Consider the following 24,866-nt stretch of genomic DNA (forward strand, 5'->3'; position numbering starts at 1 on the left):
ATACTGCAGATCTCCCCTTGATACCTTCTACATTCTTCTTTGCTTTCTAGAATCGAGTTAGTCTCTCGTAGCACTTCGTAAAAACAAACTAATCTGCTCCAGAGTTTCCGCACCGGTGATATCTTCACCGACTGTCAACTCCATCAGGCGGAGAACGGGAAGATCGATCACATTTTCCCGAAGATTTTGACTCTCCCAGCAGATAACGGTGTCAAAGCGTCGCACAAGAACCGCCTGTATTCACATTCGATATTTGTTTTGGCGTTTCAGCCATGACCAGCCATTCCAGAAATGAAAAAATATATTTACTCCAACTTAACTCCCGCATCTCTTAAGACTGTACCAAAGACTGTACAAAGCTCGCGGGAAACAGAAGCGGCCATTGTAACCAGCAATTTGATTTGATATCTTTGGACAATGCCTCGATGGTGATTGGCTAGGGTGCTTGGGGAGTTAAACAATGGGAAAGGAATGTGCTGCTTGGGTAAGCAGGCGTTTGTGGGGAGGAGGTAATACGAGTCCCCTAAAAACGACTGCGTGGGAGGCTATTTATTTCGTTGAGAAGGCTAAAAATTAAACATGTTTGAAAAATGAAGGTCTCATAGACAACTGACATGTTGTTATAAAAGGCGCTCCATCAGCGCGGCATTCAATTCCCAACACAATTGCCTCAAAAACCGTTTCTCAGGTTTTTGATACGTGCGTTTGTTTGATGTAAGAAGCCGATAAAGTTAGAGCTAAAATATAATTAGGGAATCCCATGTAAAGTTCCAAACACGGAGAATAATCGAAATTTGCAAGCACGGTTTTGTAGTCAGTTAACTATCTGACGACATTTTGGCTAAATATCATCCAAATTGAATTGTTCCAGGAGTTGCCGACATGGAGCCCATAATGTATGGGCAATTCTCCAAAATGAAGTTCAATTGTATTTGGAGAAACGGGGCTGCAAAACAGATTTTCTTTCGCAACTAGCGAAGGCGAGCAACTGCCAACAGACCAGCAAAAACTGGTCACAAAGTGAACAGAAGAGGGATCTTGTGGTATGGTTTCGACCACATTTACGTGAATCCTCAGTAAAAATCTTGATTTTTAAAAACATCTGATCAGGTAAGTAAAGAGCCCGAGGTCCAGAAAAGGTCAATGGCAATATTGTGAATCAAAACGTGACACTGACAAGGTATTACCAACAGCAAAAAAGAACAGTTTAAAGAATTTTTAAAGAGGTTTTTTCTTTTTTCTGAATGATTGCCCACAAACGCAAAGAAATAAATATTCAGGCCCGCTCTGCTTTCACTAGTTGGCCCATAGTACCCGTTGATTTTTAACTGATTTAATATACTTGTTCATCAGAAAGTTAACTTTTCAGCTGAACGTTTTTCCGAGGTTTCGCTAAAAGTTTTGATTCTGACAAAAGTAGTTCATCAATTACAGGGAACGTTAAACTCAGATATAGCACTGTAGGAGGGTTAGAAATTTCACATAGAAAGACAGGCTATCCCGTCCTCCCCCCTGCCCCCCCCCCCCCCCCCCCCCCATTTAAACACAGGCCCTAAGTTCTCCCTGATGATATCTGCGTTGTTTCTTACTTTTATTCACGTAATGCCTTTTGGTAGGGTCAGTTAAAACCACTGAGTGATCACTAACAGTTATGCTCAGTAATGTTATCGCCCTGATGATATCTGCGTTGTTTCTAACTTCTGCTCACGTAAAGCTGTTTTGTAGGGTCAGTTAAAACGCCTGAGTGATCACTAACAGTTATGCTCAGTGATGTTATCGCCCTGATGATATCTGCGTTGTTTCTAACTTCTGCTCACGTAATGCCTTTTGATAGGGTCAGTTAAAACGCCCGAGTGATCACTAACGGTTATGCTCGGTGATGTTATCGCCCTGATGATATCTGCGTTGTTTCTACTAACTTCTGCTCACCTAACGCCTTTTTGTAGGATCAGTTAAAACGCCTGAGTGATCACTAACTTATGTTCTGTGATTTTATTGCCATTGGGATTCTAGGCTTTGAGTAACTATTGTTGAGCGCTCGCTGGGCTAAAATGTAGAGCTACCAAGACTCTGAATTACATTTTCGAGTTTTGTTACTTGACTTGACAAATTGCGCCTGAGGGAAATTTAGATGTGGGAGCACTAACTTATGCTTTAAAAGCTAAGAATCCATGGGATTCTTGACTCGCTAGGCTAAATTTAGAGGTACCAATTAAGACTCGGAATTACATTTTCGAGTTTTCGTTAATTGAATTGACAAACTGCTCATCGCATGAGTTATACTTTTGTTGTCTCCTCACCCAGGTTATGCTTACTGATTACGAAAATTGAACCACGCCTAAGGCCATAAGTTTCCTTTTCTTGTAAACCGTATATTAAAAGTAACTTAGTATAACCTAGGGAATTGTGCATATTTCTTTTTGGTGTTTTTATTGAACATCCTTGCAAGTTCTTTAGTCGACTAAGCAACAACTGACAGGATCGATTAACATTGCTCATCAATCCATTTTGATGTCAATAATGTTGCTACGAATTGCTGTAGCTTGCGGTTGGTCGAACAACATTGCTCATTCATGCTCAAAAAAGAGAGAGATTGATCCATTTTGATGTTAATAATGTTTTGACATATCTTTGTCTTGAAAATGCATAAAAAGGCAACTTGCACTACTTGACTGGGTTTACATCAGCGTAATACCTGAAAGAAGCTTGTATTGGGAGCCAGTAAATTGAGAGGTGAGCCAAAAGTGTTTCATGCCCATTGCAATAATTTTGTTAATTCGCCCCCAAAGGTGTAACTATCTCAAACAGAGCAAATCCTAAATTTTGAACAAAAAGAACGACTCTGCAAAACTTAACTCCTTAATAAATTTCATCTGGATGTCATCAGTACTTTCAAAGTGCCATTAAATGGCACAAGAACTTTACAGAACCCAACGGCAAACGTTTTGTCCTTTTCCATTTTCTTCATTGCCTTCTTACTTTCAGCTAGTTTTGTATGTTTTCGTGATTCGCTTGTAGGAGTTTACACAGTTGCATTTGTTTGTTTTTGGCTTAATATTAGAGTCACGGTCGAAGACAGTCTTAGGGAACGTTTTATTATTTTTCTCCGGAATGTCTTTCCCAACCTGACAGTCGTCCTCCTGAGATAGAAGGTCATCGAAACAATTAAATCCTAATGTGTTAGCCGATCAAGGCTTTTCAAAAAGAAATTTCAAGCGAAAGAGCCTTATTGTGCCGCACCTTATTTAAAGTACAATCGGGCCAAAAAGTTATTCTTGCTTTTAAAGAAAAAGGGTTGGAATTCGATTTGTTGTAATTGTTTTGCTGTGTTTTTGTTGATGAACATTTCGATACAATGATCTTCGGTGATTTTCATCAGACATAATACAACGCAGGGATATTACAAAATAGATACCACATTGAAGGACTACTTTCGTCCATTCCACGTCTGCTATGCTCAGAGGTAATTGAATTTGCTTCGTTATTTGCCTTAGACGTGCAGTAACATTCCCGTCTATAAGTTTGGAATTTGACTAAATGCAGGGCTAGGGAGGCCTTAATCGCCTTTCGAATGTTAGAAAATATCATGTTTTCTTCAGCAAAATGACAGCTCAATATTTGAAAACTAATTCCTCTCGTTTTTGAAGGTACAAATATTGCGTGAAAAGGGCGATGAAAGAACAGCTAGCATTTTCTAAACCAACAACAGCTAGTGAAATTGGTTTTAGTTTTAAAGAAAACCTAAAGTTTTCGTAAGAAAAATGTTAACCCTCTCTGCCACCGCGACAACAGACGAGAGGGAAAAAAAACGTGACTGTCAGTATTAAAAGCAAGAACATTGAAACAAAAATGCTTAAAAATCGATGTCACCTGTGTTTTCAGATCGTTTTGGCCCATTTTAAAGACATGTTTGTGTAATCTTATGCAGTTGAATCTGTTCAAGTGCTTTAGCTGAAATTTTTAGCTACAGAAAGTTTTAGAGGACGGAATCATTTTCCCTGAATTTACTAGCTGTCGCTGGTTTACGAAATTACCAGCTGATCTAATTTCGTATTTTTAACGACATTTGCCCCTTCCAAAAATGAAGCATTTGTATTGAATGCATTTTGAAGGTATTCTTTTCTTTCCTCATTCTTTCGATAGACACTCACTGAAACATCGCCGAGATGCTGCTTTTGGTTTTTCTCTTATTAGTCGGATACTGTAAGTATGCGCTAGCTTATAAAATACCGCTGTTTTGTCATAAAAAAATGTCGGGGAATAACTGCTGACGCGGAGAGGCATGTTCTTGTTTCAATTCAAAAAGAGAGAGGAGAGACAATTCTATTATTTCTAATATTGAAAGAAACTATAGTACACTTATAAGAAGACAGAAGATTGTTAATCTGTGTTTTAAAAAGCGAAGAAAGTGATTGCAGATGTGACATTTAATGGAATGGAATTCGGCACATTTTTGTTCCCATTGACTACCACCTTCAGCAAGTTTAGTATTATATTTACGATAAGCGACTGCTGCTCTTACGATTGTTCCATTGATTGATTGATTGATTGATTGATTGATTGATTGATTGATTGAATAAATTATTGATTGGGAGAGAGGACGACTCCCCTCACTTTCTTTGGAAAAAAAGAGGGAGAAAAAATATACATCGCCTATTCTTTTTTAGTATTCATTCTTTTAGGAATCAAACTTGCATACTTAATTGGTTTTTCAGTTTTTTAATTAAGTAATTGTCATCTTACAGCCATTGCAGATCACAACAAATGCTCAACGAACAATCCTTGCACTAACGGTGGAGCCTGCATAAAAAAAAAATGGTTTCTACCAATGTGTTTGCCCTCCGGAATTTACAGGAGATCTTTGGAAGACAAAGAAAGGTGAAAACACAATTCCTTTGTAATTTCTTAGAAAATTTTACAAGCAGGAAGTTTCCACAGCTAATTAAAAAAAAAAATTGCAGCTCGTCTCTGTCTTACTTCGAAGATAAGAATTTTTGCTTAGTTTAAAAAGAGAAAATAAAATCATTTTAATTTAGCCGTAGTGCGCTGTGTTCCGTTTCACTTGACATAATTTCAATCAGAAGTCAGTAAAAGATAAGGTTTCTACTTTTTTGACGTTTCAAAGCGGAAAAGTTTTTGTGTGTCTATGAGTTTATGATTTATCAAAAAAAAGTTACAGCAACCATTAGGTGAACTGGTTTTATTCTTCTACTGTGATTTATAAATCACAAAAATACATCTCTGAGATTTATAAATCGCAAAGGTCGTTGAATTGCGATTTATAAATTACAATGGTACTTTATTTGCGTTTTACTAAATAACACAAAATAATGCAAAATTATCGCTAAATAATATTTTTGCACGTGGCGCCGAATGGTTTTCAGGTTACAGTAAATAGAAACATACAGCGAGCGCCGATCATTCTCCACATACTTCACTCAAAAAATGTGAAACATTTTTAGCAAACAGTAAAATGATTTGCATAACTCACAGACGCGGCCTAATAGCGAGTCCTTTTTTTTTCTTTCTCTTGGTCCAGGAAAAAGTGACACTCCTGAGTTAAGGCGTTTCAGAAATGAGTCTGCAGGTATTGCTATTATTTTATTTTATTTCTTTCAATAAAATTTTGTTATGAAATTGCCATGGTAAGGTCAATGGTGATTCAAGGGGAAAAGGAGTATTTCCTATAAGACTTTTTCTTTGTTGCTTTCATTTTCATTCTGTCTGTCTGTCTGTTTCATTTTTCTTTTTCTTCCTTTCTTTTGTTCCTTCTTATCAATTGTTTACTCCTCTTTCTCTCTCACTCTCTTTCAACGCTGGGGAGGGGACTAGCAAGGAGAACTTCTTTTTGTTCCGTCTTAAGTGATGTATAAACAAATGATATCCTCTGAATATAGTAATTCAATCTACTATAGGAGGTTTGTGAATAGGTTTGCGTTTGTGAGTATATCAAATCGTGCCGTTCACGGTTGATTCGGTGTTGTGAAAGCCATTTTATGGTCATGTCGTCTACCAGTAGTTACCTGGGGGGTACGTCTGAGATCAAGTTTGACAATAATTTGATTTCTGCTTCCGTGACCATAGGTTTTTCGAGAGAAGAGTATTCAAAGGCCATTTCCAAATGGCTTCAAACCTCTTTGTAAAAACAAGGCTAACTGCATTTAGTTTTTATAATGCCGATTATGGTTACGAGATTAGTCACACGGATAAAAACAACGATAGAAGCACGAATTGCAACCTAGGTGGGTCAGCATCTTTAGCCAAGCCTCACCTTGTTTATTGGCATCTGTTGTATCGATTATAGGACCGCAACCGGCACAATTTATGGGACTGCCGGGAGACCGCCGGAAGACCCCCGCGATTAAAGAAAAGAGACTGTGGCAATCAGGTAATTAGTGCGTCACCATATTAATTTAACCAAAAGTAAAAGAGAACAACCAGACTAACTAACATAAATTAAAACAGTTTTGCCCTAATTTCATCCCTGTGAAGTATTTGTAAAAAGGTGCTTTAATATTTAAGTCAACGTTTGGTTATATCTTGTTACGAGTATTAGACGACATAACAAAGCTGGAACGATGTATCACTGAATTAAAATGATAACACTGTAGCTGGCATGCGTTTCAACCGTTTATGCGAAGCATAACCCCATATTTCGGAGCACTAGTATCTAAATATATTTGTTTCTTTTGTTGCAAAGCTATATTATTAAAAATTTCTATCTTCGTCTGATCTGAGGCTTTGACGAAGGGCAAACGCTCGAACGGCCAGGACTCAACTGTCTTTACGGTTGCCAAATTACCGAGTTATGAACCTTTTTAATAAAACCACATATGGATGCGAGACCAGTTGAAGCTGAATAACGGATATGCTACGTCAATTGCATGCGGCCAGGAACGTGGGCGCAAGCGCGCGGGGTTTAAGATGACTTTATTTCTTTTGGCTTTTTCAAAGGCAAAAGAGATTTAGAGATCCTGGAGTGTAAAAAGTTTTTGCAACTTTGTGTTGAGGAAAATCGTTTTTGACTGTCTAAGGTTTAAGGTTGCCCTATACCTTCAGAGGTGTCTTGCGTTAAACTATACCAATAATTTTCATATAAAATGAATTGTCGAATTTTTCACGACCTCTAAATGCGAGCGTCCGAATCAACTTTTGAAAGCCACAAGTCAAAGCGAATTTTGTTTTTCGCTAATTTAATTTGCTCCTCAGTTTCCGGACCCAAAGCGCTAAAAAAAGTGTCTGCGTTTTGCCATATTCAAGCGCAATGAAAAGTTATAGAGTATTTTCGAAATAGGATAAAAAAAATGTGGAGTGATCGCACAAAAATCACTCTCGGAGAAAAAATATTTCGAAAGAAAAAATTCGCAGACACTTTTTTGTAGTTTATATGTTGAACTAGCTACTCTCCAAACTTGAAGGCAAACGAGCAAATTCCTTTTGAGTTTTAGCTCTTTTAAGTGGTTCCTCCAGGTGAAAAAATTGATTCGAGAAAACAGCGCTAGAAATTCGGCAATTCATTTTATTTCAAAATTCTTGGTTTAGTTTGATAGCCAGCTCTATAAGCTTTAATTTGATATCAGGGTTCAGGTATCTACAGTTTAAACTGGACAGGAATAGGGTAACCTTAAATATCTGTTGGACGCAAGAATGATAAGACAACAAAACAATGGAGGTACATGTCAGCTCCAAGAACGCGATACCTCAGGCGTAGAGACCACAAAGCAAGGAGGCTGAAAACAACTGCAAGAAGCCATAACTCTTGAAACTGAGAGACAACAATGAACAACTTTGTAAAGACGTAGACCTATATTATATTCTCAAATCCGTGATAAAGCGCAAAAAGTCTGCAATCGTACGGCAGATAGATAGCATAAACATGAAATCACGAGAAAAGAAATTTACATGTCCTAAGTCTTTACAGATAAAATATATGTAGTGTTCCCTGAGACCTTAGAGTTAACTTGAGCCAACATTATGAACAGTGGTCTTACCGGCGTGCTGAGCTTGAAAAGTCTAATGACAGGATCAAAGATGAACCGTATTCATTGCTAAACAACTGTTACACACGAGTAGAGTGGATATGGGTGGAGAAAAACAGCAAAAATGGTTTATCAATAGAAAATTGCTGTATTTTTTTTATTCTAGAACTTGTTTTTGTATTAAAGAAGAAAAGAATGGTGGAGCCTGGAGCCCTTGATGAGAATCTTGGGAAGCCTGGAGCCCTAAAATCCAACAAGAAATTTGAACTTCTTTTTTGTTATATCAGTTGTAGGTCCTTGTGGTGTGTTTACGACTGTATTCAAAAGAGTCATTAACGGCATCTCAACAACTAATCCCGCTTCTTGGGCCTGGCTTTCATCGATGAAAGTGAGGTTAGGTCCGAATCTACAGCATATATGTGGTGCGTCGCTTATTACTAATCACTGGGCCCTTACCGCTGCGCACTGTTTCTTTGATAAATTTGGAAGGAGGACCGTGTATGAACAAATGCTGGTCGTGGATGCCGGTAAGTAATGTAAAACCTTTTCCATTTGAATTAATTTTGCTTTTGGCCAGCCGTGTTCCTATTACTTTCCTTAGTTTTACTGAGCAACAGAGCAAGGATGCCACGGTTAAAAAGACTCGTTTTTCACTCAGAGGAGGATGTCTTAGGAGCAGCAACAAAGAATGATATTGCTTTGCCAGTGTCGGACTAAGCTCTTCGGAGAGCCCACGATAAATAGAATATAGCTACCATTTAAAGGCCATGTTTATGGTTCAACGTCAGCTTACTACTACATACTATAACTTAGGTTAGTAGTATATACCAGGCCAGAGGTTTTATGCGCGCTCTGATTGACTACTCAAACTCTGGGCAATTCAATAATAATATTTGTTGTTCACTTCCCGTATTTGCCAATGTAAAATACTGATCAGACATGGCTATCCTATGGTTTGATATGTACCAGAAAACGTTATTCACCTCACCTTCAGATGGTACAGTGAGCCTATTGTGAGGTAGACTTTTAATCACACCTGTAGAGTCAACATGTCGAAATTTCTTGGTTGGTTTGTGCATACACGTCCTTCTTCGCAGCTGTTGATGGCTTCCTAATCATATTTGAGCGTAGCGGAAATTTGGTGACCAATAAAACTGAATTCATTGTTTTCATGCTTAAACTTAGTTCCAAGGTATATCATGTATTCTCTTCCCTTAAAAACCAAACGAATGTTTTCCAATTTTACGGAATGGTAAAAAGCTGTGTATACTCTTGTTCTATTCATGAATTGCTTGGTAATTGGATATTTGTTTATGTCTTTCTAGGAGCTAAGTTAGAAAATGGCGTTGGTGGGACGCCATATAGCGTTGCGAGGATTGTTATACACCCGATGTACGTCCCTTCTAGTCCAGCCTTTTATCATGATATTGCCCTCATCAGACTCACCCCCGATGTGACAAACGCTCCGCACGTCTGTTTGCCTGTTCCTGGAGCGCCAATCTTAAGTCCCCGTTGCATTGTGGCGGGTGAGTAAACAAAAATACCGTAAGAAATAGCCAATGATATATTAAGTCGAGAATTACGTGGGTTCTGTGGGTTGAGTTGATTGTTGGTTCTCATCTCTCCTCCGAGGGTTCTTCTCCGGGTACTCCAGTTTTCCTCCCTCCACCAAAACCAAGATTTCCAAATTCTGACTCGACCTGGAAACAGAGGAGAGAAGGGAACTCCATAGATTCCACTGAAATTCCCATTATTATTGATTTTTTTTTTTAATTGATTAAAAGATCTAGCTGGCAGCAATTGCTGCACTATCTTTCAATACAGAGATGCGTGAAGTTCGGTAGTCTGCTAAAAAAAATAAAATAAAATAAAACTGCACAAAACCTGGAATATAGATTAACTAAGACTGAGTAATTGACGTATTCCCACATCATTTGACTTCATCCACCTCCCGTGGTGGATCTCAAAGGAAGTATACTTTTGGAAGTATGCTAGTAGTCACGAAAAACAGTATAAACAGGACAAGGGGAACGGCTCGTTTTTCATCCAACTTCGAAATGTTTGGAAACAGTCTCGTGTTTTTGATATAGCTTCTCGAACTGGTAATAATAAGTGGAAAAATTCAATGGAAACGTTCCCCCAATTTTATGATGGTCTCCTTTGCTTTCTCTGAGAGGTGGTGCTTCATTATTATAGCCGTAAATACTACAGATATGGTTGTAGATCAGTGCGTTTATTTAGATTTATTTTCATACCTTTTTTAGGATGGAGATTAACGGCGACTTGGCCAGGTAAAATTGGTACTCTTATTCTGAGAGAAGCACCAATTCCCATTGTCGAGCCTTTTCGCTGCACCATTGATCCTCGCATTCAGATTTGTGCTGGAGGACAAGGAAGTAGTGGCTGTATGGGTGACAGTGGTGGACCACTCTTCTGCGAGGACCATGGGAAATGGGTCCTTCAAGGAGTTGTTTCGAATGGAAATAACATGTGCCCTACATCGATGCTCAGTGAGTTCACACGTGTTGGCAGTTACATGGATTGGATTGTTGGAATCGTGAACGGTAAGAAATTCTGTAAAAGCCAGAAAAAAGGGGGCTGGTATTATTCGGGGTATTTCAAGTGATTTTGTTGCTTAATTAATAAAGAACGTTTTTCTTATTTTCTGATTCGGTGAAGTTCTTTGCTTCTGTTGACCGGCAACCATATGACGACGCCAGGTTCTGTGTTTTATCACGTGACGTACACTCTCTCTAGTCACGTTTTGAACTTGTTTCTAATAGATTGTCAAGATTATGTCACTGCCCATTTTTAATGTGTAGCTCTAGGTAAGGCATGGAATACAATTTCAAAGCAAAATATATCAATCTACAGTTCAATCGACCAACTAACCAAGACTTACTGACTGGCTGACTAACTCATTGATTGTTTGTCTGACTGGCGAACGACCGAATGAATGACTGAATGACTGATTGATTGATTGATTGATTGATTGATTGAAATTTTATTTATCCTAAGGGTGCCAAACTGGATGGCTGACTGACTAACTGGTTGGCTGACTGACTGACTGACTGACTGACTGACTGACTGGCAGACTGGTTGGCTGATTGACTGACTGACTGACTGACTGACTGACTGACTGACTGACTGACGGACTGACTGACTGACTGACTGACTGAATGACTGACTGACTTGTTAGCTAACTAACTGACTCTTTGTCTGACTGGCGAACGACCGAATGACTGACTGACTGACTGATTTGTTGACATTTTATTTAGCCTCGGGATTCCAAACTAGTTGGTTGACTGACTGAATGAGTGAATGACTGATTTGCTGACTGATTGATTGACTGACTGGTTGGTTGACTGGTTGATTGACTGACCGGCTGGCTGATTAACTGATTGACGGACTGACTGGTGGGCTGTTTGTTTGGCTCATTAACTAACTGACTGGTTGTCTGGCTGACTAACTGACTGACTGACTGGTTGGCTGGCTGGATGCCCTCTCTCGCGATTCCATCTCACATGTCACCTGTTTTAAGGGATTCAATTTATCTTTAATTAAGCTCCGATTTCTTTTTACTAAACCCTGTTCTTGGAATAGTATAAATCCCAACAGAAAAAGGCATCTATTTTTCATACCACTGAATTTCAAACTGAGAGAATGTGAGTTTTTTTTTTTTTTTTCGTAAGAATAAAAGGAAAAGATGCACTTAAGAAAGTGGTAGTATAAACCGTTAGTTAACAAAAGTCCCCTTCACAAGAGCCAATTAAACTACCACCAATACCACCATTTCTACTACTACTACTACTGCTACTACTACTACTACTACTACTACTACTACTACTACTACTACTACTACTACTACTACTACTACTACTACTACTACTACTACTACTACTACTACTACTACTACTACTACTACTACTACTACTACTACTACTACTACTACTACTACTACTACTACTACTACTATCACCACCACCAGCACTACTACTACTTCTACTACTACTTCAAACTTGACTACGAGTTCGAGATTGAGAACGAGTACGACTTTCCAAATCTAGTAAGCTTGGCTTAGATAACAGCTTATCACAGAAGTCTTGTTTTTTCAGAATCGCCTTATGACGTTAACAACGGGAAGGAGCGACAATTCTGGGGACGCGGCTGATTTGAAATTTGAAAGACGTTTTTCTTCTCAATCTCGCACTCGTTCTCTGATCTGAAAGTCGCTAATAGGGGCCTTACAAAAACACCACGGCGACGGCAACTACAGCGCCACAAAACAAAAGGGTTGATGAGAAAAAAAACAATCCCTCTGTACGTGCGTTTTAAGTTTTGGTACATTTCTCTGTCGTCGTTTGCAAAACAGCAACGTGAAATGACCAAATTCAAGGTTTTGTGGAGAACGTGACCACACGACGGTGTATTTTTTATTCTCTTTTTTATCTTGAACACCACTGCTACCAATTTGGTTCCTGGGTAGTTTGTCCTTTGTGTAGAAGTTGAACGAGTTGAAATAATCACGAAGCAGCACAAATGAAATAAAGTTATATTTTCAAGTGACGTTTTCGCTGGCGTTGCCGTCTTGCATTCGTAAGGACCCCATCACAGAACTACTATGACGACGACGACTACTTCCACTACTGTGCTGATGATCATGATTAAAATCAGTAGGCTTTTGTGCTTATTCAAAACAGGCATGGCACGCTGATGTGTACGCAACTCCAGAGGCAGCCAGAGTGTAGAAGACATTTATCAGTAAAGCATGCACGCCGTAGCAATTTTCAATTAAATAATCATAGAAAAGGCATGATTAATTATATAGAAAGATTCAGGCTTCACACTGGTCCCGTTTTAAATCTAGCTGGCTCGTGCCGGTCTTATTTACGCTTTTATGAGCATCCCGGCGTACACATGGGGCCGATCGGGGCTGAATCAATGAGCTCAAGTCAGGCGTTTTTATGGATCATCAGCTGAGAAAAGCACGATGATGTTTGATGTTTCGCCTTAGGCATTATGCTATGCAGAGTAGCAGTTATTCGTATTTTCGTGCTATTCATGAACTCTATTCTGTGATTAAGGTCGCTCTTTTCCTTTTTTCTGACAAGTTAAGTTAATCCAATCCTAGATCAAGCTCGCGAAATATTGTGTTCGGACCTAAATTGTACCTCTCGGTACCAAAAACAATTTGTTCCATTTGGGACAAAAACTTTGACCTACTTTTTGCAGATCAACAAAAATGGGGCTTGAATGTGCTGAACGGTTAGCGGGTACATACAATGGGTCCCGTACATAAGCAAAATGCCTATCGACTTCGATTTTTTGAACCAGTCCCGAGTGAATGTAGCCTTAGACACGAACGTAAGGTTTAATCGTTTTCGCAGAGGTACAGTTGTGTGTGTTCTGTGGAACTCACAAAGTCTCTTATTTAGCAAAATAGAATTGGGTTTAAAGGGGCAATGCCACCCATTTTCAGCGTCGATTTGATTAGTTAAAATTTTCCTCCATGGAAACGTTCAAATGATGCTTCGGTTCTGTTAATAATAACCCACCTACTAGTAAACTAGAAAACTTGAACTAATTATCTTTGGCTGCGGATGGCTAGGATGGAAATGGATTGCAAATTGAAAAGCTTTTGCAAATTTGTTCGAGTTCTTCAAGTCTATGCTGGAGAAATCACTAAAAACTGATTTATTTTCCTCAAAAAAATCACTTAACTTTGTCAAGTATTTGCATTGTTGTGACCAAAATACAGCAAAATCTCCTCGACATTGCCCCTTAAAGGCTTCGCTTCCTTTTAGTTTTGTAAAGGTAGCTAGCAAGTAGTGTAAGATGACATTGTTCAATAGCGTTAGCCAAGATGTTACTCTCAATTTCGTATTGTTTAGTTCAAATTTTTTTTAAACCTAATATCGATGATTTGAGGTGCAAGTATTAGGAATACTGATATTTGATCCTAGAATGCGCTACTTTTGTAAAACCGTAATTTTAGAATAAAGAATGGCATGCCTCTCTATAATGTAGCACAGTTTCTTTTCTGAGTCCAATATTCTGAGTGCAATCCAACCTCCCCTATTTCCAGCTAGGTTTCAAAATTCAAGGCAGTAATAAAATCCTATTAAGGGTTGAGGTTTGACTTTACTAAAGTTTTCCAAGAATTTTCATCTTCTGAAAAATATTCTGTAAAGCGCAAGATACAAACCATTTCTATCCTTCCTCCCTCCCCTTTTCAGTGTTGTCACGGCTTTGTTTGAAAGTCCATCGTAAATTTCCTCAACATTGTAAGAGGGGGGGGGGGGGGGGGGAGAGAGGTGGGAGGGTTGAATTTTAACTGAAAACACGTTCTTTGCACTGATTTTGTCAAGTCCTCCTGCAATTTCTTGTATTCATTCCCTCAGTCAAAGGAGTCATGTACAATGCTACACTTCATTTGAAAACCGGGGGAAATTAACCGCAAACCAAAGTAGTGTAACTTAGATAAGAAAAACCCAAACCTGAGCAAACCTATCTGATGTTTACAAGGCGAACCTTGCGACGCTTAAGAATTCTGCTTAGCCCTTTGCAGCATTCTTGCAATAGATAATAAAAAAAAAATACATGTTCATTGCTTTATATTAATACCTCCATTTATTCATTTATATTCATTATTCGTTTATATAAATACCATTACCATTACCATTGAGTAAAAGTTTTCATCCTTCGTATGTAACCACCGTTCCTTGGGTGTACTTACGGGGGGACGTATGAGAATTTGGTCTTGCATCAACAGTGCGTGAATTTACACATTTTACGTGGAATAATGCGTCCTTATACAACACAAGTAAAATATATATATATACTGATGTATAAGGGCACTGGCTGGAAAGGATTGTATAATGACCAGTATATATTTGATTCTTTATACTTTTGTATATGGAACTTGGTTCAAGTGTACCCTGACGTATACTGATCATTATACAGACCACGTTCGTACATTGTCTTATTTACGACTTTGTGTACTTACTGTCTACGCACTGAGCAATTTTCTCGCATACACTATCATCACGCTGATTTTACTTAGATCACAACACCAGATTAAAACAGACAATAGTTCCGGATCTGCTTCACGAGGCATACTTGTAAAAAAAAGTGTGACAAATTCTTTAGAGAAAGTATACTCATACCAATGAACAAGGACATCTGAAGTCAAAAATGAATTTGTAATTATAACACCTATCGGTGTTCTTTTGGGCTAAATTTGAATGTCTGATAAATCTGCAACATACAAGCCATCTCAAAGAAATAAATAACTGCCGGATAACGCATTTTGTGTCTCGCTCAAGCATGTAAAGGCCGGGGCACAGGAACTGTATGATCCACGTCAAATTTATTTGTTTTAATGAAAACATACAGCATAGAAAATAATCTAGAAATGAGAATGATGTAATAATCAGTAAATGACACAGGTATACTCCGAAAAAAAAAAAAAAAAAAAAAAAAAAAAAGGAAAGGTAATTGTTCTCTGAAACTAACGACGTGTGGCCGACTGAGAAAGGAACATTTACTTTCATGAGACTGAAAACTAGAGAATTAATACCACGACAAATAGTTTATTTTCGCTTCAGTTCTGAAATTAAATCGGACGCACTGCTTTAGCTGTTTATGATGTACTAGGACATAATAAGGTATAAATTGTTTTTTAAACGCTATGACTATATGCACGTTTCAGCCAGGCACGGTCTCAAAATAGACTAAATGCCCAGCTGGCAGTCAAAAATTTCGATTTTCTTCTTAAATTAAACACGTTTTGTCCTCCTGTAAGTTAATCGGGATAAACTGAAGTACAGCTCGTTTCACTCGTTTTGTACGTGACCTGCTCGTGACTCCATTTCCCATTGAACACCTTTGATTCCTCGGGAAACAACGTTCGCCTTTCCGAGAATTGTTTTGAGACAACCGTGCGTACAAAAGTTGTCTCAAATCGGTTAATTTTGTCTAAAACCTAGGGAGGGAGCGAAAACCGAACTTAAAACTCGGATACAACGGAAAAGAAACGTTGTCCTGTTTCACCCCCAAAATTAACTGAAGGAACAGAAAGGAAAGAAAGTAAAAAATATATATATATATAATAAATAAATAAAATAATAATAATAATAATAATAATAATAATAATAATAATAATAATAATAATAATAGATAAAACAAAACTAAATAGAAATAAGAGAATGATAACGTGTTTTAACGTTTCAAACGTTTAATAATCCATACATATTTAATTAACAAGATAACCATACTAGCCTAGCGATAAAAAACGCTTTTGGTAGCCTAATTGATACAACGTTTGCCTACGTTCTCAGTGAGAAATCAATACTATACAAATCCACTAATATTTAGTCATAGCCTTTGTTTTAGGGGTGGCTGTCCCCCAGTGTTTGTAGTGAGTGAAATACTATGTCCAAAACTACCAACCCAATTTGGGATCAAAAGGCTTAAAAAACGCACTATCGGGGGCAGACCAAGCTAACTGTATTCATGAAATCTTTTTAATTTCATTTAACTATGTTTTATTAGATCCCACAGACTGTTAAGCGATTAAAATACTATGGAAATAATTTTTCTACAACACTAGCACTTATTAAAATTGTTATAAAGTGTATACTAAAATAATGATACCAGCCAATTGTTTCTCTTCTAATTAAAGCTATATCATCATTCACTAAAAATTATTCGTTTGAGGCCGCGTCGAGTCGTCAAAACATGGTCATAACACGCTAATAATGCATGTTTCTATTACTACGGTTTACTAAGGATTAGAACGCATGTTTCTATTATGCAGTCTTTTGCTCCACCGGTGTCCATGCAAACATCTAAATGCGCCTAATCGATTTCAAAATGGCGTACGACCTAATAAAGGTATTGTTATTCAGTATTTTCTCATGTTGGTGTTCGTTGTGTTCAAACCATACGATTTTAGATTATTTTTTATGGTCCTAACATCAATTAAAATACCAGCCACAACGCAAATGGCAGTAATGAAAAGAATCACCCAAAAACTGATTTTCAGATATTTAAGTAACAGACGGCGGTCTTTTTCGCCTTCCCGTCCGTTCGTGTAATCCTTAACGAGCCTAATGCCCTTTCTCTGGCATATTTTTTCCAAGTTTTCGGCGATTGCTGGTCTTCCTACAAAGTAACAGCGACAGTGTTTATTGGCAGACTTGAGAGCTTTCTCGAAATCTATTCGGCCATTGATGAGCTGTATTTGGGTGTCGGCTGTTTCAGCTACTTCGTGCTGTTCTTCTTCTCCTGCGGGACTGGTGACGTAAAACTGGAAATTTACAATTGCAGTGTTCTTTTCTTTGATCTTTTTCAGGAGCTCGTCGATTGACTCACGCATTAAGTAGTAAAATGCCTTGCATCTTACCGAGTAGAAAATATCAATTTTATTGGGTTTATGTGGTGTTTCTGTTTTGTGTGCTAGAAAGCTTAGGACGTCCAAGAGATAGCCACACCCAGACCCAGTTGCGAACAGTGTGTAATGGAACGGCGATCGTGTCTTGTCTGATTCTTCAGCGACCTGATTGCACAGCTGCCAAACAGAGGAACGATAAGGGCCCCACGTGTGAAAAGTAGACGAGTTGTTATCGTTGGCTAGCCAGCTTGTCCAAGGGAGGCACAATTGCTCTTCGTCTTCCATTACAGATACCACCAAACCAATGTCCCATGTTGAGTCTTGCGATAAATTTGCAAAGGTCGTAAAGGGATGCGATCGCTGAGGAACAACTCCTGAGCTGCCTTTAATCTGATGGTGAAGATAGTATACATCGCCAACGGCATACTCCACGTCCTTGTCCAGTTTGATATACACAACGATGTACTCGTTGTTTTCAACGACTCTCTTCCGCACAATGCGACCATGGTGATGTCGGTAAACCCAAATGGAGAGTGCTCGGTCCAAACACCAGATGATCAGCACGGGCAGATTTACCACCTGCGACAAGCCATGGGTGATCTTTCGAATGTTGTCAATAGCATACCAGACACCAGCAAATAGATGCAAGGCCATCGCCAACGAGTAGCTACGTTGGGTAGCGTAATTTGATCTGCTCAGAGGGAAGAAGAAGCAGAACAACACGATGATGACCATAAAGCGATAGATCTCGTCCGCGGTGAGGTGTACTCCAGTGTGGTCGTTGAAAGTCCAATTCTGTACGGCTGCGGGATCCCAGAACTCGGACCAGTTCAAATGATCTGAGTAGCTGCTGTAGTTGAACGTACTTGGAGGGTAGTACTTCAGTGCCGTGCCATCAACAAGAGGCGGGAGAAAGATCACAAGGACGTGGGCAAGGGACGGGATGGCAATCAGGAAGATGCCAGCCAATCTGTGGATTCGTACATGAACTTCACGGATACTATCCATCGTGATCCACCTTGGAGCAATCTCGTTGATGAAGTTTGGTAAACACCACATCATCGTGTAGAACATCAGATTCTGGGAAGTTATGATGAGGCGAGCGGTGACGGCCCACACGATGTTAGTAATCGTCTCACCTATGTTGGTCCCCCAGAGGCGTCTGGGAAGTTTTCCTCCTCTGCCAAGCACCACGTCACCTTTAAGGACAAAGTGATCGACCACGCACAGCGTTGTTAAGACAAAAAAGACAATCCAAACCAAGGCCTCATATGAGATGGAAAATCGTCTTCGACGGGGATGGACGCTGGATGAAGTCGCATTCGGTGAAGGCAGATGTTCAGGGATTTCCAGAGAAAAGATTGTTGGTGATGGTGTAACTTTGTTTTTTCTTGACGAGGGTCGATACCTTTTCTCATGAAAGTCTTCTGTTTCCTGTTTTGCATAAAAGAGAGATAAATTTCTGTTGGTAAAATGTACATTATGAGGCTACCGTTCTGCTATAAAACTAAGCTTTGTTATTAATGTTTAAAATAATGAAACAATTACCCTTTTTAATCTTTTGGAATATCGCCTGATTTTATCCATCTTGGCCTACGGCCACGTTGGCTAAGTATCAGGGGATGTTCCGCGATATAGTTTTTGATTATACCATGGTATACCATGGCCTAGAAATAGCAGCCATTAAATCGTCTTCTTGTCTTTCTTGCAAAATAAAAACAGCAATATCTAGCAATATTTTGTGGGTGTTTTAATAAGCGTACTTCACTTTCTTCTGCAGGTATTATAAGGATTTTTATAGCCGACTGGGCATTATGTACCCTTTGCCTATCTAGCACCTCATATCCACCAACGCACGATAGTGGAATAGTTGTTTGTTTGCAAAAAGAGAAGTAAAATTTTAGTAAACGAAAAAATCTGTACCTTCAAATCGTGCACAAACTCTTGATATTTGAAACCCATGTCGTCTGTGTACATGTCCATGATTATCTAAAACAGAAATGTAACGTGTTACAACAGTTAACACTTGTTTTTTAGTTACTTAAAACCTTAGCCAACTGTCAGTGACTACATGATTCAGTAATGATGATTTGCAATCGTTTTAGATATTTAGAAGACTTAAATTATTATTACGATAGATTATGAGGGATCACCATTGAAGCTCCCTAAGTATCGTGAATTGAACTAAAATAGAAGAATGGGAGAAACCAAAAGAAGAGCAGATGCATCCAAATAAATAAACGTTAGAACGAAAAACCGAGGGGAAGCAGACCAAGCAGCTAGCTGACGAGCTGCAATATCTCTTCCCTTATGACTGTTGTTTGATTGTTTGCTAAGGTGTTTTTTGTAGAGGGGGTAGAGGACATTTCTTATCAACTAGGGGACGTTAAATGCATTAATGCCCGGCCAAACGATTGAAACATCTTCCACCATTGTTGATTGTTCGACGATGTTGCGCAGTGTTAAACGAGGTGGATAAACAAATGCAACACTTGGACCAAAGGGTGTGGGTGTGTTCTTAATAGATTCTGAAAGGTTTATGCAAAACGGGCTTAAAAGAAAGGGTTCGTGAACAGAAAAGCGATGACTATGGTTTTGCTCTGGATAATGCATACCCGTGACTGTTAAAAAACTAAGGAGCGCTGTCATGAACCAATTAATAGAGCAACCTAGGAATTCCATTCACCTTTAAATCATCTTCTTCGATGATCTCACTGAGCAGCTTAAATAATTCTTCTGCTTGGGTGTCCTGTGCATCCTCATCAATTTCATTTCTTGCAACAAAAATGAGAAAGCAACCGTTATGTTCCTGTGCATTGCAGGGTTACGGCTGTCCGTTACTGAGAGGTAACGTATTTGTTGTCTTTGTGTTAACTGTAGCATGCTCGATTCTGAACAATTGCGACGATTTCCTTTAGGGCAGTCGTGACCGTTTACAAATACATCAAGTTTCAGTTCAATGAAAACTTAGGCAATGTTGCATTTTGCAGTGAAATAACTTGAAGTCATGGATACAAATTTGCACCAGTTAAGACCGCTTACTATGCACGTACTGGCTTTTGGTAAATTAGTCTCACTATTTAAAGTGTTATTTAGCTCTCCAAACATGAAACCTTATAAATTTATGAATAAAAATACAGACAACTTAAACAAGATCATGTTTTACTAAGTATGCTAAGAATTCTGCTTATAAAAATGTCGCTTAATATTTTGCATGTTTCTATTTATTTTTTCTGGATGTAAAACATAGCCATGATCCAACAAACGCGTTGATTGGTGACCCTAGGTGTTTGTTTTTCTCATAAAGAAACCGTTGCACAAACGAGCTACATGACTGTACTGGCAAATAACAGGTATACAAACACTTACTTATTGGGATCCTCTGAGGACGTTTTCGCCAACAGATCTTTTATCTCGACGTTGCTCTTCAATAACTGAGCAACTTTCTTTAGTATCACTTCCTTTTGCTCTTCATTGGCGGATCTTATGCTGTGAGGATTAGCAGTTTTCTCTGTTGAAACAAGGAAAAAAACATCACGCTGTTTCAGTTTAAATCAGGTTTGGTCTGAAGCCAGCAGAAACACACAAATGAATACTTTAAAATAAAAGCTGTTTGTCTAGGATGTTGTATTAAGCTTTAATTTTGATGAAAGGGCAATAGCACATGTTAGAATACTAATCAGATGTAAGACGACACCAAAACCTTCCAAAATGCCCTTTCTGTTATCTTTCAACACGCAAATGGTTTGAAGCGTTGATAAAGAAAGAAATGCACGAGTGAGGTATTGCTTGGATATTCAGCCCCTAGCCTGTTGAACAGCATACAAAAAGTAAGCAAAATAAACAAACAAGCGCTCTTAAGCCGAAAAAGTCAGTAAAATTTTATATCCTTCCAACGGTAGTCGAACGGCTATGACGTTCCAAGAGTCGATCGTTTGGATGCGCTAACCGCAATGCTATCCTGAGATCGTAAGCGAAGTCATGTTCCCTCATAGTGCATTGGTTATAATAGAACAGTCAACCGCCTTCTTGTAAAATCGAGAGCATAGAGTGGATCATCACACTTTGATATTGATACGGGAAGTATTTTCTCCAATGTAAACGACAAATATGAATAAAGAAGTCAATAAATAAATAAATAAATAAACAATTAAATAAACGATGTAACGAACTACCATCCATACCAGACTCTGCATCATGTAGAAACTTGGGCCAGTTACAAGAATTTGGACTTCTCAGATTGCAGTAGTGGGTCCGAATTTCTTCCACCTCGTCATCAGTCAGGATTTCTTCAAATATCTCCTTGCAAGCTTTCTTAAAGTCACTTGTGGTAACGAACCCTTTTCTCAGAGGATCATACTCGTGAAACGTCTCCTCTAGCTTTAAGTGAGGGAAAAAGAAAAATATATTAAGTGAGGTTTGTTCACTTTGTTAGGATAACGGGAGTGCTATATTTCCGATGGGAGTTGAACTAGAGCGAATTTATACCATTTCAAACACCGCGTTAATACTTTGGCCACTAGGTCAGTTGTGATGGTGATGGTGACAGTGATCAGGTGATAGTGGTGATGGTGATCATGGATGGTGGTGAAAATGATGATGGTGATGGTAATTGTAATGATCAGGAGATGATGATAATGGTGATGGTGATGCCAGTCCAACCCAACCCCTTAACCAATTTTGGAACGTGAACAGTTTTTAACTACAGGCGTAGACTGCCCACTCCCCCTTATTTATGTAACGGTGGTGGTGATGGTGATGTTGAGGGTTGTCATGATGTTGATATGGTTTCTTTGATGATGGTGATATGCTGATTGTGATCCTGGTGATGGTGGTCGGGTTGTGATGGAGGTGGTTGTAGAAGTGATGGTGGTGGTGATGAGCCGAGGTGGTGGTGGTGATGATGATGATGTTGATGATGATGATGATGATGATGATGAGCGTGATGGTGGTGGCGGCGATGGTGATGGTGATACAGTTCCAAACCAATCCCTCAACTAATTTTGGAACGTAAAAGGGTATTAAGTACAGGCGAAGACTGCCCAATCTCCATCTCCATGTGATATTAATCTCTCTTTCTTATATTATGACCATTAAAATAAGCTTAACTGCATGAGAATTTTTGAAGGGCCAAACAAGGGTTTACACGGTATAAAATATAATCCTACCATAATTCCCTTGTCACGAACGAAGTTCCTGACTTTATCCATCACCTCATCTATTGATATGCTCGTCGAGCTGCGAGACGATGTTTCTCCTGTTGATTTCTGCCTGAAGTGTGAGAGGAAAAAAACAAAGTTACCTTGACTGAGGAAACAAAATTGACTGAAACGTTTCTTCTCAAATAATGCATGATATGATATCAGCTGCGAAAGCAGGCTAAACTGGCCAACGTAAAACGACATGAATTTGACGTTTCGATCACTCGCCCTTCTTCTCTGACAAAGGATTAACGCTTCAAACACCAGATTCCGCTATAATAAGGAAATCGCCATGATGAATAGGAGCATTGCCATTAAGGGGTCCGAATTTTGCCCTCCAGCCTGCTAGATAGACCTCTCACAATCTCATTCCACCGGATCGGATTACGTTTTCAAAAACAATGTTACTGATCTAGGACAATCTAAATTTCTTCCTGGTTGCCCTAGTGCTATAATTGCGGTAAAATGTCATTGGGAAGAGAATCAATGTTGTTATGAAATGGAATTTCATTATTTAATGACTTAGTGAGTTGAGGTTTTTTAGTTGAACGTTTTAGAACTTGTCACCGTTACGCTGATTCAAGGTCTAGGTTATCCTACATAAACGTTTTGTAGTTTATAAGTGTTGTCGTTCTGTTGATGGTTATTTTAGTGTTTTAACAGCTCTCGAAATAGAAATGCTTGGCGATCCTTGTTGACCTTGGCTTGGTCCACCATCAAATTTCGAGTTCTTAGTTTGTTGAATATAAACTATCGTTATTTCCAGGTTTTTCATTGGATACCTGTTATTTCAATGTGTGGTCGTGTAGGTTTATTTGGGTTTTCTTAGTTGAGTAGAAAACGGAATTCTGAAAGTTCCCACGGTCAGTTAACCCAAACATGTCAAAAAAAAAAAATCAGACTATTTAATTGCGAACATTCAAGCTTGTAGTCAGTCAGTTGCCACACAAGTTTAAAGACCCATTTTTTCCCAACACGGATCTCACGCTAGTTTACTAACTTATTAAGTCATACTCACAAAAAGACCTAATAAAACAAATAAATAAATAAATAAATAATACTCACCTTTCACTTCCTGACATGTCAGTAAGATCAATATAACCTGTATGTATAAATACAATGGTTAATACGTTTCGAGCCGCGAGGGGAAATAGGCCCAGATTTACGAAGTCTTTCTAAGTTAAGATGTATCTTAAGTATTGATTCTGGACAATAGTCTGTTGTTAGTCCAACAATAGGCCATTGTTTAGAAACAGATACATCTTAACTTATATGAAAGGCTTCGTGGATCTGGCCGCAGGAATGCGGCAAAGGCGTTGCCTGTGGTCCGGCACCCTAATCAACTCAGTGGGTATGGGCTTCTTTTATTCAAATGCGTCACTTTAGTCATAAACAAATAAAAATGTTAAAAGTCTTACAATAACTTGGAGATACTATTTGCTATCTGATAAGAACTTTATCAACTTTATCTAAGAACTTCATCTTTAAGAACTTTATCTGCGAACTTTTTGCTTTTTGATAAAATGAGGAAGGGAAGACTTTGGGGTGATACTTGAGGGAGGGCCGGGTTATTGGGAGAGGGTGGGAGTTACAGTCAATTACGTTTAAATTAGTAAGAAAACATACCGCTTTCCACCGACATTAGGATGCAGTATTAAAACCTCAGAGGCACTCAGTGTTTTCACTAAATCTGTAAAAAGATAAAATACATTATAAAATAATCTTGACTGACTGAATTCTCTGATTACTTTAAATCTGTGTTTGATTAACCAAAAGAAAGCAGTATATAGTATTTCATGCCGTGCCGTGTGAAAACAAACCATTTCAGTTGTCCAAATTTCTACGGACTGATTAGCAAAAAGGCTAGTAGAATTTTAAGAAAACACCAATTGCTTCCCTACTGGCTTGTGCTATTTTCCATAACCTCGCTCTTCCACACTTCTAAACTCATAGTCAATAAAGCTATATGACAACAAGAAAAATTGGCTATAAAATGTGGTACTATAACTAATAAAACTCGCGAATAATTAAATAATTAATCCGTGTAGTAAGCAATCAAAACATAGTAAAACCATTCAACATATCTCCAAACTTCCGCACCCGAAGCGGGCTTTCGGTTTGCGTTACAGCCCCGCGCATTTGAAACGGAAGTACAATATAACCGTGATGTTTTTGTCAACGTTTTGAGGAGGCCAGTTAACACGGTAGTTTATTGCATAAAAATGCGGTTTAACTACGTTTGAAAATTTTTGGCGTTACTGCGTGAACAAAATGGATGTGTAAGGATATCTT

General features: G+C 38.6%; 2 protein-coding genes across 9 annotated transcripts in view; one reads left to right on the forward strand and one right to left on the reverse strand.

Moving 5' to 3' along the window:
• Positions 1 to 4,141: 4,141 nt before the first annotated feature.
• On the forward strand, positions 4,142 to 13,981 carry LOC146471268 (chymotrypsinogen A-like). The gene is made up of 8 exons (XM_085120956.1): positions 4,142 to 4,203; positions 4,746 to 4,878; positions 5,540 to 5,587; positions 6,305 to 6,388; positions 8,267 to 8,506; positions 9,305 to 9,505; positions 10,244 to 10,543; positions 12,680 to 13,981. The coding sequence occupies exons 4-8, from the start codon at positions 6,325 to 6,327 to the stop codon at positions 12,691 to 12,693; spliced, it is 819 nt and encodes a 272-aa protein (XP_084977082.1). The 5' UTR covers positions 4,142 to 4,203; positions 4,746 to 4,878; positions 5,540 to 5,587; positions 6,305 to 6,324; the 3' UTR covers positions 12,694 to 13,981.
• A 2,214-nt stretch (positions 13,982 to 16,195) lies between these two features.
• The window catches only part of LOC146471269 (uncharacterized), a 38,310-nt gene continuing 29,639 nt past the window's right edge, over positions 16,196 to 24,866 (reverse strand). For all 8 annotated transcript variants that reach the window (XM_085120936.1, XM_085120937.1, XM_085120933.1 and 5 more), the window contains 8 exons: positions 24,201 to 24,264; positions 23,640 to 23,676; positions 22,542 to 22,644; positions 21,558 to 21,753; positions 20,743 to 20,884; positions 20,060 to 20,147; positions 19,297 to 19,362; positions 16,196 to 18,807 (listed from right to left, as the gene is read on the reverse strand). In XM_085120936.1, the coding sequence (XP_084977062.1) occupies positions 16,885 to 18,807; positions 19,297 to 19,362; positions 20,060 to 20,147; positions 20,743 to 20,884; positions 21,558 to 21,753; positions 22,542 to 22,644; positions 23,640 to 23,676; positions 24,201 to 24,216 (2,571 nt within the window). In that variant the 5' untranslated portion in view covers positions 24,217 to 24,264 and the 3' untranslated portion in view covers positions 16,196 to 16,884. The remainder of the gene's footprint in view (positions 18,808 to 19,296; positions 19,363 to 20,059; positions 20,148 to 20,742; positions 20,885 to 21,557; positions 21,754 to 22,541; positions 22,645 to 23,639; positions 23,677 to 24,200; positions 24,265 to 24,866) is intronic.

The sequence above is a fragment of the Pavona decussata genome, unplaced genomic scaffold (assembly GCF_977016875.1).
Source record: "Pavona decussata unplaced genomic scaffold, jaPavDecu1.1 SCAFFOLD_105, whole genome shotgun sequence".
In the NCBI taxonomy this organism is placed as follows: domain Eukaryota; kingdom Metazoa; phylum Cnidaria; class Anthozoa; order Scleractinia; family Agariciidae; genus Pavona; species Pavona decussata.